Source organism: Phyllostomus discolor, chromosome 4 (assembly GCF_004126475.2).
Source record: "Phyllostomus discolor isolate MPI-MPIP mPhyDis1 chromosome 4, mPhyDis1.pri.v3, whole genome shotgun sequence".
Lineage (NCBI taxonomy): Eukaryota > Metazoa > Chordata > Mammalia > Chiroptera > Phyllostomidae > Phyllostomus > Phyllostomus discolor.
Window position 1 is genome coordinate 32792583 of NC_040906.2, and position 15515 is coordinate 32808097.

General features: G+C 37.6%; 1 protein-coding gene across 3 annotated transcripts in view; it reads left to right on the forward strand.

Annotated features, from left to right (window-relative positions):
• DNAH7 (dynein axonemal heavy chain 7) overlaps nucleotides 1–15515 on the forward strand; it is a 229811-nt gene that overhangs the window by 53381 nt on the left and 160915 nt on the right. For all 3 annotated transcript variants that reach the window (XM_036023151.1, XM_036023150.1, XM_036023152.1), the window contains 4 exons: nucleotides 1145–1291; nucleotides 2936–3621; nucleotides 6363–6549; nucleotides 14668–14861. In XM_036023151.1, the coding sequence (XP_035879044.1) occupies nucleotides 1145–1291; nucleotides 2936–3621; nucleotides 6363–6549; nucleotides 14668–14861 (1214 nt within the window). The remainder of the gene's footprint in view (nucleotides 1–1144; nucleotides 1292–2935; nucleotides 3622–6362; nucleotides 6550–14667; nucleotides 14862–15515) is intronic.

The following is a 15515-nucleotide window of genomic DNA, read 5'->3' on the forward strand; positions in this document are numbered from 1 at the left end:
TAAAATATACTATTTTACAAAACATAATGCTGACAAAATTTTTCTCTCATTTTCATTCCCTTGCTGGTCCAGAGTGATAAATTTGCCAGGAAACTAAAGAAAATAGGACAGAAATCAATCTAGATAATCTATAAAATATAAAATCTATTTTTGAATCACCTAGAGTTGACTTTTACATATTTTATTGAGCTACTTTTTAGATGTATTTAATTTGGAATGTCATACCAATAATTTTGTAATAAGCCTTTCTCATTAAAACACACACACACACACAACACCTGGTTTATATTGGAAAGCTGTAGTTTTTAGGCTTTTATTTACCTTACACATTTCTTGTGAGGAGAGCCCATGGTACAAAAAATAACCTTGGAATTCTTTGTTTTAGCATTGCTTATTAAAGAGATATTTGAGTATCAGAACACAATTAAAATTTTTTTCCAGTTGTTTGTAAAAATGCCTCAAATATCCTTATGGCTCTTAAAAAATTGGACTTTTCTTTTGGCCCCATACTTGATGATTATGAAATTTTTCAAATGCTTATAAAGCATTTGTTAGCATGAATTCTGTAGCACACTAAACACTGTCTAATATATTCTCAGTCATTCTGTCAGTTAGAACTTCTCCCATCAACAGCACAAGACTGGATGTCTCTACTCTGTGAATCATAGGAATTTGAATCATTAGTTTTAAGTCCAACTCTTAAAAATTCTGTATATTTTAGATCCCAGTTATCTTTCAGATTATCCCTTTTTTAATATTTTGCGCATATCAGAATATATTAATAATAACTCTGATAGTCCTTACAAATATTTATTTATTTACTTATTTTCATGCAAAAATAAAATTTCTGTATTGTTTTCTCCCCGATAGAAATTCTTTATTTTAAAAAAATTTTTATTATATTTTTCCCATTATCATTTATCGCCCTTATTCCCTCTGCCACCTCCACCCACTCCCATCCCTCTCCCCTCAATCACCACACTGTTGGCCCTGTCCCCTGTCTGTGGGTCCTTTCTCTGTTGTGCTCATCCCTCCACCCTCTAACCCCACCCCCCAGGGCTGACAAATATTTAAATTTGCTCTTGATGCCTAGGGAATTTAACCTTTAAATATGTAACAACAACTACTGTTTTTCTTACATTAGTTACGGTGTGAGCGGTTTGTGGAGGAGTTAGAGAGTTATGCTAAGCAGTCAGAAGAGTTTTACTCATTTGGAGATCTTCAGGATGTCCAGCGATACCTGAAAAAGGCTCAAATACTGAATGGAAAGTTGGACGTAGCAGCAGAAAAGGTATTGTTCAAAAATTCTTGGGAGGATAAATTAGTTCAAAAGAAAGAGTAATGAGTTTGCATTGCATAGTCACCTTTAAGAAATAGATTCAGATAAAAGAAGTTTAACTATATTTAATTAGAGAATAATATAAATGGCATAGGTAGATGTTACGGACAGGCTTCAAGGAGCGGCAGCACTGTTTCTGCTGCTGGGGATCGCATTTCAGGGGCCGTCACCTTTTATTTGAAGGAATGAAATTTATCTCCATCTGCTTCTTAACTTTTACTCTGTGCTATTTAAACATTTGTGTCATGGGACGGCACCTGGTTACTGTTTAGTTTTCTCGTCTTCATAGAAACCAGCTTAAATTTGGTAGCTGTGTTTTTAAATTTGTCATCAAGCTACTTTGTTCCCAGTATTGCCACTTCAGAAATCAGCTTTCTTGTTAAGAAGAAAAAAGGGGAGAGAGGGGGGAAAGCCATATTCTTGGTTGTGTAAGATTTTTTACATTTTTAAAAAGAATTTATTTATTTATTTTTAGAGAGGGAAGGGAGGGAGAAAGAGAGAGAGAGAGAGAGAAACATCAATGTGCGGTTGCTGGGGGCTGTGGCCTGCAACCCAGGCATGTGCCCTGACTGGGAATCGAACCTGCGATGCTTTGGTTCGCAGCCCATGCTCAATCCACTGAGCTACGCCAGCCAGGACAGATTTTTTACATTTTTAATTGTGTTTTTTAATAAAAAGGGAAAATATGAGAACAGACCATATTATGATGCTCTGCCATTTCTCTTACATTGAAAGATTTTAGTGTCTTAGCAGATCATGTAATTAGCTTATAAGAATCACAAATATGTAAAATGATATTGAGAGAAGAGAAACAAACTTTGTAGATTTTTTTATAACTGACGCCAATAAAATTTAAAGTAACCTGCATAATTTATATATTGAGCTCACATGTTTCGATTCTATAGATTTCTCCTCTAAACCACCTACATCCTCACATATTTTACAACTAAACTAAGAAGAAATTAATGTTTTCTTTGCCTTTTCTTATTCTATTTATTTTCAAGACCCAGTTCCAGTTGTATCTTCTCTACAGAGCACTTGTGACTGAATTATTTTAATGAGCTCTTTAGTCTCTGAGCGATTGCATTTTTTTGTACATACTATTCATTTTATATTGAACAGCTACTGCTCTCACATATCTCTTTTATTGCTGATGCTATTATTGAATAATTACTATTTAACTTTCAAGTACTTATGTTCTATCTCCTCGATTGGATTGGAGTTTGTACTTAGTGATATAATACTTTTTAAAAATTTTCCACAGTACCTAACACAATGCTGTGTATGTTGAAAGTACTTAGGTTCTTGTTCATTAATAAATGAAGCTATGTCCTCCGTACATCTGGATGAACAAAGGCTTCTTTATGTATGTACATTTATTTTACTGTGTTAGGAACTTAACCAGTCATTACTCTCTGGAAACTGGAAGAAACAGGATAAAGAGACAACTGCTCATTTTTTCTACATTAGGCCTAAGATAAGTTTAACCTTAGGGTTTAGCATTTTGGGGTTGCATTAGATACAAATATTTTTTAAACTTAATTTTGGATATCATTCACTTTCAGTAAATAATAAATTTAATACCTATTCTACCAGATTGAGCAGTTTAATGCTGAAGAAGAGGCATTTGGTTGGCTACCATCAATATATCCTCAACGCAAAAAAATACAAGATAGTTTGAACCCCTATCTTCGTCTCTATGAAACTGCTGTTGAATTTAGCAATAAATTTAGAGGATGGACAGAAGGACCGTATAACAAGGTGAATCCAGACCAAGTAGAAACAGACGTTGGAAATTACTGGAGGGGACTATACAAGCTGGAGAAAACCTTCCATGATTCTCCAAATGCGTTGGCAATGGCCAAAAAAGTACGAGGAAAGGTGGAAGATTTCAAGCAGCACATTCCTCTCATTCAAGTGATCTGTAACCCTGGGTTGCGCCCCAGGCACTGGGAAGCCATGTCCAAAATTGTTGGCTACCCCCTGCAGCCAGCAGATGATTCCACCGTCTCCCCTTTTCTAGACATGAATCTGGAACAATACTTAGACAGATTCGAAGTTATTAGTGAAGCAGCCAGCAAAGAATATTCTCTCGAAAAGGCCCTGGAGAGGATGATTAGTGAGTGGGATATAATGGAATTTGTCATTGTCCCTTATAGAGAATCTGGGACATTTATTTTGTCATCAGTTGATGAAATTCAGATGTTGTTGGATGACCACATCATCAAGACACAGACAATGCGAGGATCTCCTTTCATTAAGCCTTATGAAAAACAGATGAGGTAACGTGCTACTCATGTGTCAGTATTTATACTACATTACCAAAACCAGCACTTGTTTTATTTTGATACCAAAATAATCACTTGTATGTAATGTAGTTTTGTCAAATTGATTCTGCATTTCATACTTAATCATTTAAATAGTTCATTGTAAGAAATGGTAACCTTCATTGCTTTTGGGAGAGTACTGATCTTATCACCTGTATTCATAAAAAAAGGTGGTGGACAATAAGCCTCTAGATACTCATTTTTATTGCCTACAATCTGATCTTACATATTTGACTCTCAAAAATAATTTTGTGTCTATGAATATAGTTTATAGAATTTATAAACTATAAAACTGAAAATAATGTAATTTTTACGATATACTAATTAGTATATTGTAGCTAATCCCTGTAAGTCTATTATCATTTCCACTCATATGCATGAAGGATTGCTAGATGAGTGCAAAAGAATGAAACCATGATTTTAGATGGGTGTTGTAGGCATTTGACACAGCCAATTAAATGAAACTTTCATCCCATCTGTCAATTTTTTCAATTTCTACAATTTGTATTAAGAAGTCTATATTTTACCTTAAAAAGAGAGCAAACCCAAATCAGAGTACTATCTTCAATATGAATTTGTATGGCAAAGAACGCTAACTACTTGGTCATATCCGTCCTTGGTTATTGGTACACTACCCTAAACTTGAATGTGCTCTGGCTAGGTCTCCCCATTTCCCATTTGACTGCTCTACCTGCTGCCCAGCTTCCTCCAGTGTGCTCATCAAGGCTAATTTTTGAAATACTCTGAAAGTGGTGTATCTAGGTTCTGTTTTTAAGGACTGTGCATGAGATCATTAGCCAGTGGGAAAATTTTCTGCCTCAGTCAGGGATTAGATGGAGAAAATGGGAATGACACCAGCAAAAAGCATGGGCATTCATTTCTTCTTGTGGAAAGAGGTTAAACAAACTATTGATAAACACTGAAAGGAAAGTACTTTATTTTATTTATTTTAAAATTTATTTTAAAATTTATTGTTGTTGAGTTACATTTGCTCTGCCTTTTTCCCCCTTGCTCTCCCAACCCTGTCCCCCTCGCCCCCACTGACTCCCACAGTCAATTCCCCCCATAGTCCGTGCCCCTGAGTCCTCTGTCTGTGTTGTGTTGCCTGCCTCTTCCTCTTCTTTCCCTGGTGTTCCCCTTCCGCCCTCCCCTCTGGTTATGGACAGTTTGTTCTTTATTTCCAAGTCTCTGGTTCTGTTTTGCTCATTCATTTGTTTTGTTGATTAGGTTCCACTTATAGGTGTGATCATATGGTATTTGTCTTTCACTGCCTGGCTTATTTCCCTTAGCATAATGCTCTCTAGTTCTTGTGAAAAGAGGTTAAACAAATTATTGGTAAACATTGAAAGGAAAGTATTTTTATTTTTTTTAAAGGTGATTTTTTTTATTTTAATCATTGTTCAAATACAGTTTTCTCCTTTTTACTCCCAATCCAGTCCCCCCTCCCACCCCTCCCCACTTCCCTCCCATTACCACCCTCCCCTTAGTTTATGATCATGTGTCCTTTAAGTTTGTTCCTGTGAACCCTTCCCACTGTCCCCTTAAATTCCCTCTACTCTCTTCTGTGGGCACTGTCAGCCTGGCCTCTATTTCAGTGTCTTTGGTTATATTTTGCTTGTTTCTTTGTTTTGTTATTTAGGTTCCTGTTAAAGGTGAGATCATATGGTATTTGTCTTTAACTGCCGAAAGGAAAGTATTTTTAAAAAGTCATTTGAAAGTGCCTGGTGACTTTTAGAATCCTTATTTATATTTCCTGGTTTTAATAATCTAAAATTACAGATGACCATGTGTACTGTGTAATTGTTAATGTATTCATAAAGTTACCGCATCGCTAAGTTGTATTGCTATTAATCATTCTTCTTTATAGCTTTGTTAGGTCTTACAGCATAGTGATTACAGCTCTCTGGGTTCAGTTCTGTCTCTCTCACTTATTAGTTGGGTGAACTTGAATGTGGTGCTTACCTCTATGTGCCTTAGTCTCCCCATTGGTATATATGTGAGAATGTGAGGATAGAACAAATGCATACCGAGACCTTAGGGATGTGCTTATAAAATTGTTAGTTTATAGTGTAATTATATTTATTCTTGGGGAAATCAAGTTATTATTCTTGTTGTTTATGTTTAGAAATGAACTGATAACCTATTGTAAATTCTAAAGTGCTTCCTTCTCATGAATACCACACTAACATATTTAGGATTCTGAAGATTTTTCTTTAAATGCCAGTTAAATCTTATGAATTAAATATTTTATTCTGGAAATAAGGCCCTGATGAGCCCCAATTTTAAAAAAAAATGTTAAAGGAAATGAATCTCAGATATAACTACCTTTCCTAAGAAGTTCAGAATGCCCGTCCTTGAGAAATCCAGTACTGTCTCCAAAATCTCATTTCTCAATTTGTGCCCTCTAGCCATGGAATTGGATTGCAGAAAGGTTTATTGTTATGGTGTATACAGAAACTAGCCCATTCGTAGATAGGTATGTCTTAACATGTATATCTGTATAAGCATAATGTTGGTGTTATTATTTTAAAATGGATTTTGTAAAACAAATCTAGTGATTTATCTTTGAAAACAGATGAATGGAAATCGGAATCACACCATTGCATACAAGATTGACAGTCTAGTCATGGTTTTGAGTTTAGTCATCTGAAACATTGGTTTGCTGTTGATAAGAGCTGCTGTGTTTTGCTTCTCAGAGAGTGGGAGGGCAAGCTGCTGCTGCTTCAGGAGATTCTGGATGAATGGCTCAAGGTCCAGGCCACGTGGCTGTATTTGGAGCCTATTTTCAGTTCTCCGGACATCTTGTCTCAAATGCCCGAGGAAGGCAGACGATTTACAACTGTGGATAAAACATGGAGAGATATCATGAAAACTGTCATACAAGTAGGTAAAAATTCTGAGAATGTGATTATTTGGTTGAAATGCCATGGTTTTTGTTTTCAAGACAATCCAAGTAAGGCAGTCTTTTTTCCACATTTAATGGCATTTGGGTGTAGCTGTGGTTCTTACCACATGCTCTGGTAAGACCTTGGACTCAGCACTTGCTGCTCCATCTATCCCATGGCCCCGTGTTATAGACTGTACCACCACTGATGTGCTCCGGTGGAAGGAAACAGGTCAGCGTGCCAAACACGCAGTCCACAGTTTTCTCTATAGGGACCTAAAAAGGGAAAAGTTGTAAACATAAATAAATCTAAAGAGCCCAGCATATACAAACAAAGTGCAATCTGTTAATAAACACACAAATGTGGTGCAGGAGAACTTATAATTTTTTCCTTTTTAAAGTTGAATGTACTGGGGTAACATTGGTTAATAAAATTATATAGATTTCAGGCGTACAAGTATAAAATACATCATCTGTGTATTATACTGTGTGTTTACCACCCAAAGTCTAGTCTCCTTCCATCACCACTTATCCCCCTTTACCCTCTTCTACCTTTTCCCGCCTCCTTTTCCCTCCAGTAATCACCATACTTTTATCTCCATCCATGAGGGTTTTTTTTCTTTTTTTTTTTTAAGGATTTTATTTATTTTATTTTTAGAGAGAGAGAAAGGGAGGGAGAAAGAGAGGGAGAGAAACATCAATGTGTGGTTGCCTCACACGCACCCCGCACTGGGAACCTGGCCTGCAACCCAGGCATGTGCCCTGCCTGGGAATCACATGGGTGACCTTTTGGTTTGCAGACTGGTGCTCAATCCACTGAGCCACACTAGCCAGGGCGTTTTTTTTTTTTCTTAATTTCTTTATCTTTTTTACCCACCTCCCCCGTATCTCTTTCCCCTCTGACAACTGTCAGTCTGTTCTCTGTGTGTATGAATCTGTTTCTATTTTGTTAGTTTATTTTGTTCATTACATTCCACATATAAGTGAAATCACAATTTAAGCATTACCCTAAAATAGAAGGATGCATATTTCTCCCAGGGTTCTCTTCCTCCTCTGATAGCACCGGAGCGGGTCGGCACATGTGGCGGCAGAGCAGACTTCTCGGATGGGAGGAAGGCATTGCCTCCTCTCTTCACAAGCACTTGAACACATTTCTAGGGACTCCCTGAGCCCATTCCTGAAGATGGGGCCAGTTAACTGTCTGCCGTTTAGTGAAAGAACCAGATACTCTTTCATCATGTACCCTGCACATACCCAAACTTGACTTGTGACTCACCTGAGTCTTCCTGTGTGTTCCACACAAAGCAGAAAAGGGCACTCTTGAATTTCTCCCCAAACCTTTTCCCCGTCTCAGTAAATATAAACACCATTCCCCCTATTGCTTAGCCCAAACACTTAGGAGTGGTTATTTTACTTTACAGTGGTAAATATGATCACACGGCACCAAGCATCTCACCTCTTGATGGTGAGCTGGAAGGCTAAAAACCCCATCTCCCAGACACCTTAGCATCTAAGTTTCTGGAAGGGAACTAGATTTCGACAATTAGATATATTCATCTGGAATTTGGAAGGCATAAGTGAAACTACAGCCATCTTCTTGCCATGTTAGCTATCTCTGCTGTCATGCAAAGTGACATGACTTTATTTTTCTTTGCCAACAGGATTTTAGTGTCTGGTTACTAGTTTCATGGGCATTTAGAGGAGGTGATGATGGTGGCTACCTGATCCCTAGAACCACAGCCACCATTGCGTGTTCTTGAGTGAAGCAGTCCAGTGGTGGTGTCCTTTTGTCCTAATTGGGGCAGAGACAGTGACCCTTCTGGGAGATCAGTTCTGCACTCCAGGAGTCTCTCCTGGAAGCACGGACCTTCCAATGATTTTGTAATCATTTAATTCCCTATGTCAAATCTCTTGTTACTCAGTGTACCTGGAAGGATGCTGCAGTGTGCTAAGAATAAAGATACCAGAAACTCCAGGATGGGCCTAGGGTAGTGAAAATCTAGATCCCACTTGAAAACGGAACACTGGTGGTATCTGGCAGGTAGTACTAAAATCACTTACTTAAATTATGCTCTTATTCTTCTGGAATGAAGTGTCTATTTTATAAGCAATGCTGTGGTGGACCAAGTAGCTGCTGGAATAGGTCAACATCGTGGGAATTTGAAATTCAAGGGGTGTGAGATGGGCTGAATGTTTTCTAAAACACTGCAGAAATTAAAGAAGTAAATGGCATAACTCGGGGTGTAAACTCTCTGCTCAAGACTTGGTCAAAGGGCTAAGGAGTTTCTGTCACTGCCCTCAGAGAGCCTCTTATTTCTCAGAGCTACAAATCTGACATAGCCAGAAACGAGCCACAGCGTCTGAGCCAATGGGCTGCTGAGTTACAATACAATGTAATTCACGGCCTTACCAGATTTATGTGAAAGGTAGTTTGTTTTTTGGCAAAAAGTGGGATGGTGAGAATTGGGAGTGGGACACCTGGGTGGGTTTGCTGAGCGTGTGCACCTAGAGCCTTGTCAGAAGCCTGAGGCATGTGCACGATAGTGCATCACAATCGTGCTTGTCAAGGGAGGAGAGAACCTGTTACACGCAGTCAAATGTACTGATGTGAGTGCACTTACCAGAGACACTGGTCTCTGTGTGCTGGTCGAGGAGGTGCGAATGGTTCTGTTTACTTGCTTTTTTGACCAAACCTGGCTTCTATGATACTTAAATAAACTTGAAGTGCCAGAAGATCCTTGATATGAGTTAAATAAATCAGTGATTAGTTGACAGGTGTTTCTGCAAAAATATCCTCGCACCATACAGAAGTGGACATTATGGCCCTAGTTAAGGGGCCTAAAAGGGCAGTAGCAAGGATCCTTCTAGTGGGTGCACCTTCAGTGAATATATTCGTTTTTTTAACCTGGCCTGGAAAGGGAGAGGTCAGAGCATGGGTCTACACTGATCACAGTCTGTAGCTCCCAGTTTGGCTGCATGATTGAGAACTTAGGAGAAACAGGATCGAAAGTTTGGTGACAAGGAGGTCAGGGGAGGAGGTATAAGGGATCACAGAATAGACAAAAATATGAGTATATTTGTGCTCTATGTAAATGTGTAATAAAAGACAGTGCTGGAACAGGAGGCACTTATTTAGTTGACCACTTGATCTATTCCGTGAATGCCACCCAGCTCATGCCAGTGTATGTCTATACAGTGAGCTGTGAATAATCACATTGAATAATATGAGTAATCAGTAATAATATTGTCAAGACTGGGGAACTTTTGAGAGTTAAAGCAATTAATAAGTAAGCCTATAAAGCAAGCATAAACCAGAACTCTCCTCATCAAATTTGTGTATAAGGTCACTCGAGCTATGGACAAAGAAGCCATGATGGCAGAGGTGGGAGCTATGGAAAGATGTATCATCGCGGGCTGCCTCTTCCCAGCACTGCTGAGTGCCCACGGCTGCCAACAAGGGAGACTAACATAGTGCTTCTAAAGCAGCACTGCACCGGAAGGGACCAGGCAACCATTTAGAAGGGAGTAAAGGACAGAAAACTGTACTTGAACAACGATTAAAATAAAATTAAAATAAATAAATAAATAAATACATTGGTGCTCTTTCAGTATAGAGGGGGACAGTGATTTGTCTGTGCCAGATGGATTTTTCCTCTCTCATTCCAGCCTCTGCCAACACTGTCATTCATTGACTTACTGAATGACTTAGTGTCACAGTTTCCATACAACATTGCTTCTGTTTAGGGAACTCACATTACAAGGGAAATGAGGCAACTGACTGACACTCATGAGATTTACAGGTCCGGATGTGAGCATCGACCATATAAAAAGTGGAATGTCTCATGTTGAAGACTCAGTGCTGCACCAATGGGAGGACAGCAGTTTGCAGGTTTAGGATGCAGTCCCAGAGAATACATAGTATCTGTTCTCAACCAGATCCAAATATATGTATGGCTTCTTCCATAGGCAGAGCACATGGATCTAGGAACTCAGGAGTGAAGATGAGAATGCCAATTCCCACCAGTTCACCCAATAAAGTACTCAAATTTTGCTTCCCAACTTTTTTTATTTTGCTAGTGGAAATATCTTAGTGTCCAGGGGAGAAATGCTTCCGTGTGGTGGCCTATCAGTGGTTTCCTGGAATAGGAAGTTCTTGATCTGTTCATCCTACTTTTTACCTTTTAGTCTCCTGTATTAGTTTCCACCTTACTAGCTTGTTTGTTCTAGCCACATCTGCCTCTTATTTTGCTGTTGTTTTTTTAAAGACACATGCCAAACACACTCTGCCCTAGAGCCTTTGCGCTTACTGGACCCTGTTCCTGAAATGCTGTCCCTCTAAATATCTGAAGAGCTAATTAATGCCTTTGCTTTCTTGAAGTCTTGTCTTGAATATTACCATTTATAAAGTCTAACATCAGAGCACCATATTTAAAGTAGAAACCTGCCTTTGCCTTCCCTGGCACTCCTCCTTTCTCTTATTTGTAGCATCTATCACCTTCTAACTTACTCCCTGATTTATGAATTATTGTGTTTATTATTCATTGTCTGTCTCCCCATGGAGGCTGGGATCTTCGTCTGTTTCATTAACTGTCATGGCCCAGACACTAAGAGCAGTGCCTGACAGGCGGCAGGCCCTTGATAAACATTTGTTGAGTGAGTGAATGAATAATTAATTTGAGATTGATCCTTGAATTATTGCTAGTTCTAAGAATTCTGAGTTGTTGTTTTTTCCCCCTGAGAAACCTTGTCTGAAAATTCGCTTTTAGATGAGTGGGCCCTGCAGTCTGAAAACCTAGAAACACCTTGGGTCTTGACAAACTTTGTATTCCTGGTGAGGTCAAAGGATCTCAGGCTTGTCGGGGGCTTGTGTCCCTGTCTTCTCAGTGAACCCACATTTCCCTTCTTCTGCTTAAAAGATCTTACCATGTCCTGTTGTCCAAGGATTTCTGATTAGGAAGATCTTGCTTCTCGAAGTTTACTGAGCTGGTTTGAGTTTAATGCCTCTAAGTCTATGAAACTGTACTTTCTGTGAAGCTTCCTGGCAGCAAAAAGTAGAATGCTGTCTCTCTATCCCCAAATTAAAGTTTCAGGTCCCTGATATCACAGGCATTTGATTTAGAAATGTGAATCAACCACACATTGTCATTTGAGCTGATGAGAATGGTGATACTTGTGAAGTAAGAGACAAAATTTGTGTAATTCTTCCTTTTACTCAAACAATAACAGTTAATAGTTTTTTTTCTTCCCCTCCAGGGGATGAGAAGTAATTAAAGTGTCAAGGGAACCATGTGTAGTTTCAATTAGCTAGTGGCTTCCTGTTACAACATTTTACTCTTCTGTCCTGAGAACACAGCTAACAGGTACCAGGCTGACACAGCATGGAAGGCTGTACTTATAGGCTTAACTCATCTGACATCCACCCAAGCATTCAACAAGCGTTGCTGGGATGCCCACTCTGTACCACGATGTTATGGCAGTGCTTAAAAGGGGCTTAGAGGCCAATTTTATTTTATTGTGATAGACATTTTACCCAAAGGATGACAGATTATAAAATATTTGTTTTAACTCCATAATAACTGATTGAATGATGTAAGTGCCTCATTTTCCTCCAGATTAGTACCTGTCTGCCTCCCTCTTTCTCTTTAAGAGACAGGCCATGGAAGGAAAATAGAAAGAGTAGTTTCGCTGGAACGGGAGTAGGGGGGAGAAAACTGTACTTGAACAATGATTGAAATAAAAAAAAAAAAAAAAAAGAAAGAGTAGTTTCAAGTATATGTGTGTTCTAGGTACCATATTAGGTGCTTCAAATATTTTATCTAATTTGGTCCTCACAACTTTTAGAGAGAGCTCTTATCCCCATTTTGAAGATAAGAAAAGAGAGACTCAGGTTAAGTAAGTGACCCAACGTGACACAGGTAATGAGGAGGAATGTACGTTAGGACCCAGGTCTGTGCTTTCCTTGATCTTATGCAGCCTTTATTGTGCTCGCTTCTCGGGGGAAGTAGCTTAGTTTCTGGTCATGAGATGTTTTCATTCATATATATACATTTTAAGTTTCTATACAAAGGTACATAGATTTTTGCCTATGTTTATTTAGAACAAGCGTGTTTGGCTCAGAGCCATTGAGCTAATCTGGTTAAATAGTTTGGATCTCAGGAACTCAATAAAGAATTCTTTTACTTGAATGATGAGAGTTTCCAGAGCCATTTCTTTTGTAACTGTAACAGCTAGGGAAAGATGTATGAACTGTTGTTTTAACAGAATTTTGTCTTAACTTGCAAATCTCAGATCCAAAATAGCAACATTGCAGTAAGTTCTTTGAGAATAAAACAAATATTGCTAATTTGGGAAGGGGATTTTCACATTCATGAGCCACCATTCAGCGTTTTTCCCCCAACAAAGGCATGTTTTTCCAGGAGGTGGCACTCTAAGAACGGCATTTTGGTTTCTGGGTTTAAGAGTACAGGAGCGCCATTCAATCTGCTATTGAGTTAACTTCACATTTAAATTTTAACCCAAATCTCTGTCATGCTTCTTTTTGTGCGTTTTAAAAAATGTTTATTTGAAACAAACCATTGGGAAATATCATAAAATGCCTTTCTAAAATGGTGTCTCTTTAAAGATAAGGGAATGTAAACATCTGTTTCATATTTCATATGAACCTCTTTTTAATTAATATCTATTAAGAGAACAGGTATTAATGATAATTATTTTGTTCTTTGATTAAATTGCTGTTTCCAAGTTACATTGTTGTAATTTAAAACAAAGAAAAAATTATGTCTGTCCTTTTCAGCCACATCCAATATATATTAACAAAAACATATTTTAGATGCTCCTGCAATAGAATGAAATTTCTGTATGAAGCAATTTATGGCTGACATTTTTGGTTTATCGTTCAGTTGTGGCTGAGTAGAAAATATGTTTAATTAGTTAATTTTTCAATTCTATGTTTAATTTTTAGCAATATTCTCTTGATCTAATTTCATATAATTTTTTTAAATGCCCGATTACTTATATTAATAAATGCAGTGGTATGTTCTCATGAGGTTTATTATTTGGCCCGGTGATGAAAAACCTAGTATGTTTTAGCACCTTTAAGTTTATTTTGTATATAACTTTTTATATTTAGTTGTTGGTGTCAGTGGTGAAAACTCAATTTGAATTATAAGACCAAAACTTGACCTGGATGACATCAATTATGTGTTAAAGAAAAAGAAAAATTAAAAAGAATTTTTATATCTAGATTGTGTTTTTATATGTATTTCTAAAGAGTTTCATAAACTCAGTGGTTATTTGTATGGTTATTTTAAGAAATTAACAAACCATTTGCTCTTTTAAAATAACAGTTCTTTAAGATCAGGTTTCGGTGATAATTCTTATTTTGAATCCCACAGCATAAAAACAAGCTTCTTAAAAATAAAACCTGATTGTATTCAAATCATTTTATAATAACTAACTCACAGTGACCCTTTCATGTGATAGACATTCAGAAATCCATGACTTAAAGGTAGAACAGCCTTACTCGCTAGAGTGTCCAGGAGGAACACGCCTGGAACTTCAGTCCTTCCGGGTGCGGTGTTACAATGCAGTTGCAAGTGCAGTTCTTTGCCACACATGATCTTCATCTCAAACTCCTTGCTCTTCAACCCCAAACCCTTACTTTTTTTTATCCATAGTTATAAAACAGGGATTATTTTTTATTATTATTGATACTAACAATACTCAAAATAATAATTATAATGATGACATCTTTTTAGAGCATTTTTCCCCAGAGAATAAGAGACAAACACATCTCATGCTCTTTTGTCCCCCGTCCTTCTTGTCCGTTCCCTGTTCCTTCCCCACCCCCTCAGCCTTCACCGCCTCTTGCCCATTTTCTGTCTCTCACACTTTCCAACTTACAATGAGATATTGTGACCATCACTGAGAATCAAGTCACCATGACTTTTCCATAATTAAGAAGGCATTGATTATGCAAGACTACTTTTTAAAAATAAATATTTACTTTAAGTTTTGCATAAGCTTTGTTTGATTAAAGACATAATCTCACATGTAATATGAATATGAAGTCAGTATATAGTATTTTTGAGTTGAGTGTCTTTCCCTTTTATTTTTAGGATAAACGTGTTCTGACAGTTGTAACTATTGAGAAAATATTGGAAAGGATGAAAAAATGTAATGAACTTTTGGAACTCATTCTTAAAGGACTCAATGAATATTTGGAAAAGAAACGTCTCTTCTTCCCCAGATTCTTTTTCTTGTCTAATGATGAACTTCTTGAGATACTCTCTGAGACTAAAGATCCTACTAGGTAAGTAACTTACATATATAACACATGGCTAAGTTTATTTGCTTAACTTTAATTTTTAGAATAAGGTAAAACATAAGTACATATATGAATAATTGTTTATAGAATGACTTTTAAAAAAACTATTGTGAATATGATCAATAATCAACTTAAGATAATTATTTAAAACAGAAGTGATATCATTGAATGATATTTTTCCAAATGTGATGATTCTCGGAGTGGATTTCTTATATTATCACATATTCCCTTACAGATATTTGCAGAACACATCACCTTTCTTTATTGCATTCAGAATAAAAGTTAGTGCCCTCAGTGGTCTGCAGTGACCCACACAGGCGATTCTGCATTATTCTTCTTATTCATTCCCCAATAGTTGTCTTCTTGCTCACTCTGCTACAGTCCTTGCAATTCCTCCATAAAAGGGGCAGCCTCCTTCCTCAGTGTATTGTCCTCTCTGCCTTGAATGCTCCTTACCCAAATACTCATAAGCCTTCTCCTACCTCCTGTGGGTCTTCGTGGAAACCTGTTCAGACACCTGCCACTCTGGAGGCCTTTTCTGACCACTCTGTTGAGAATGGCAACCCCTTCCAGCACTCCCTAGCCACCTTTCCTGGACCACCTTCTTGTTCTTATTTTCCTTTGGCATACTTTTTACCA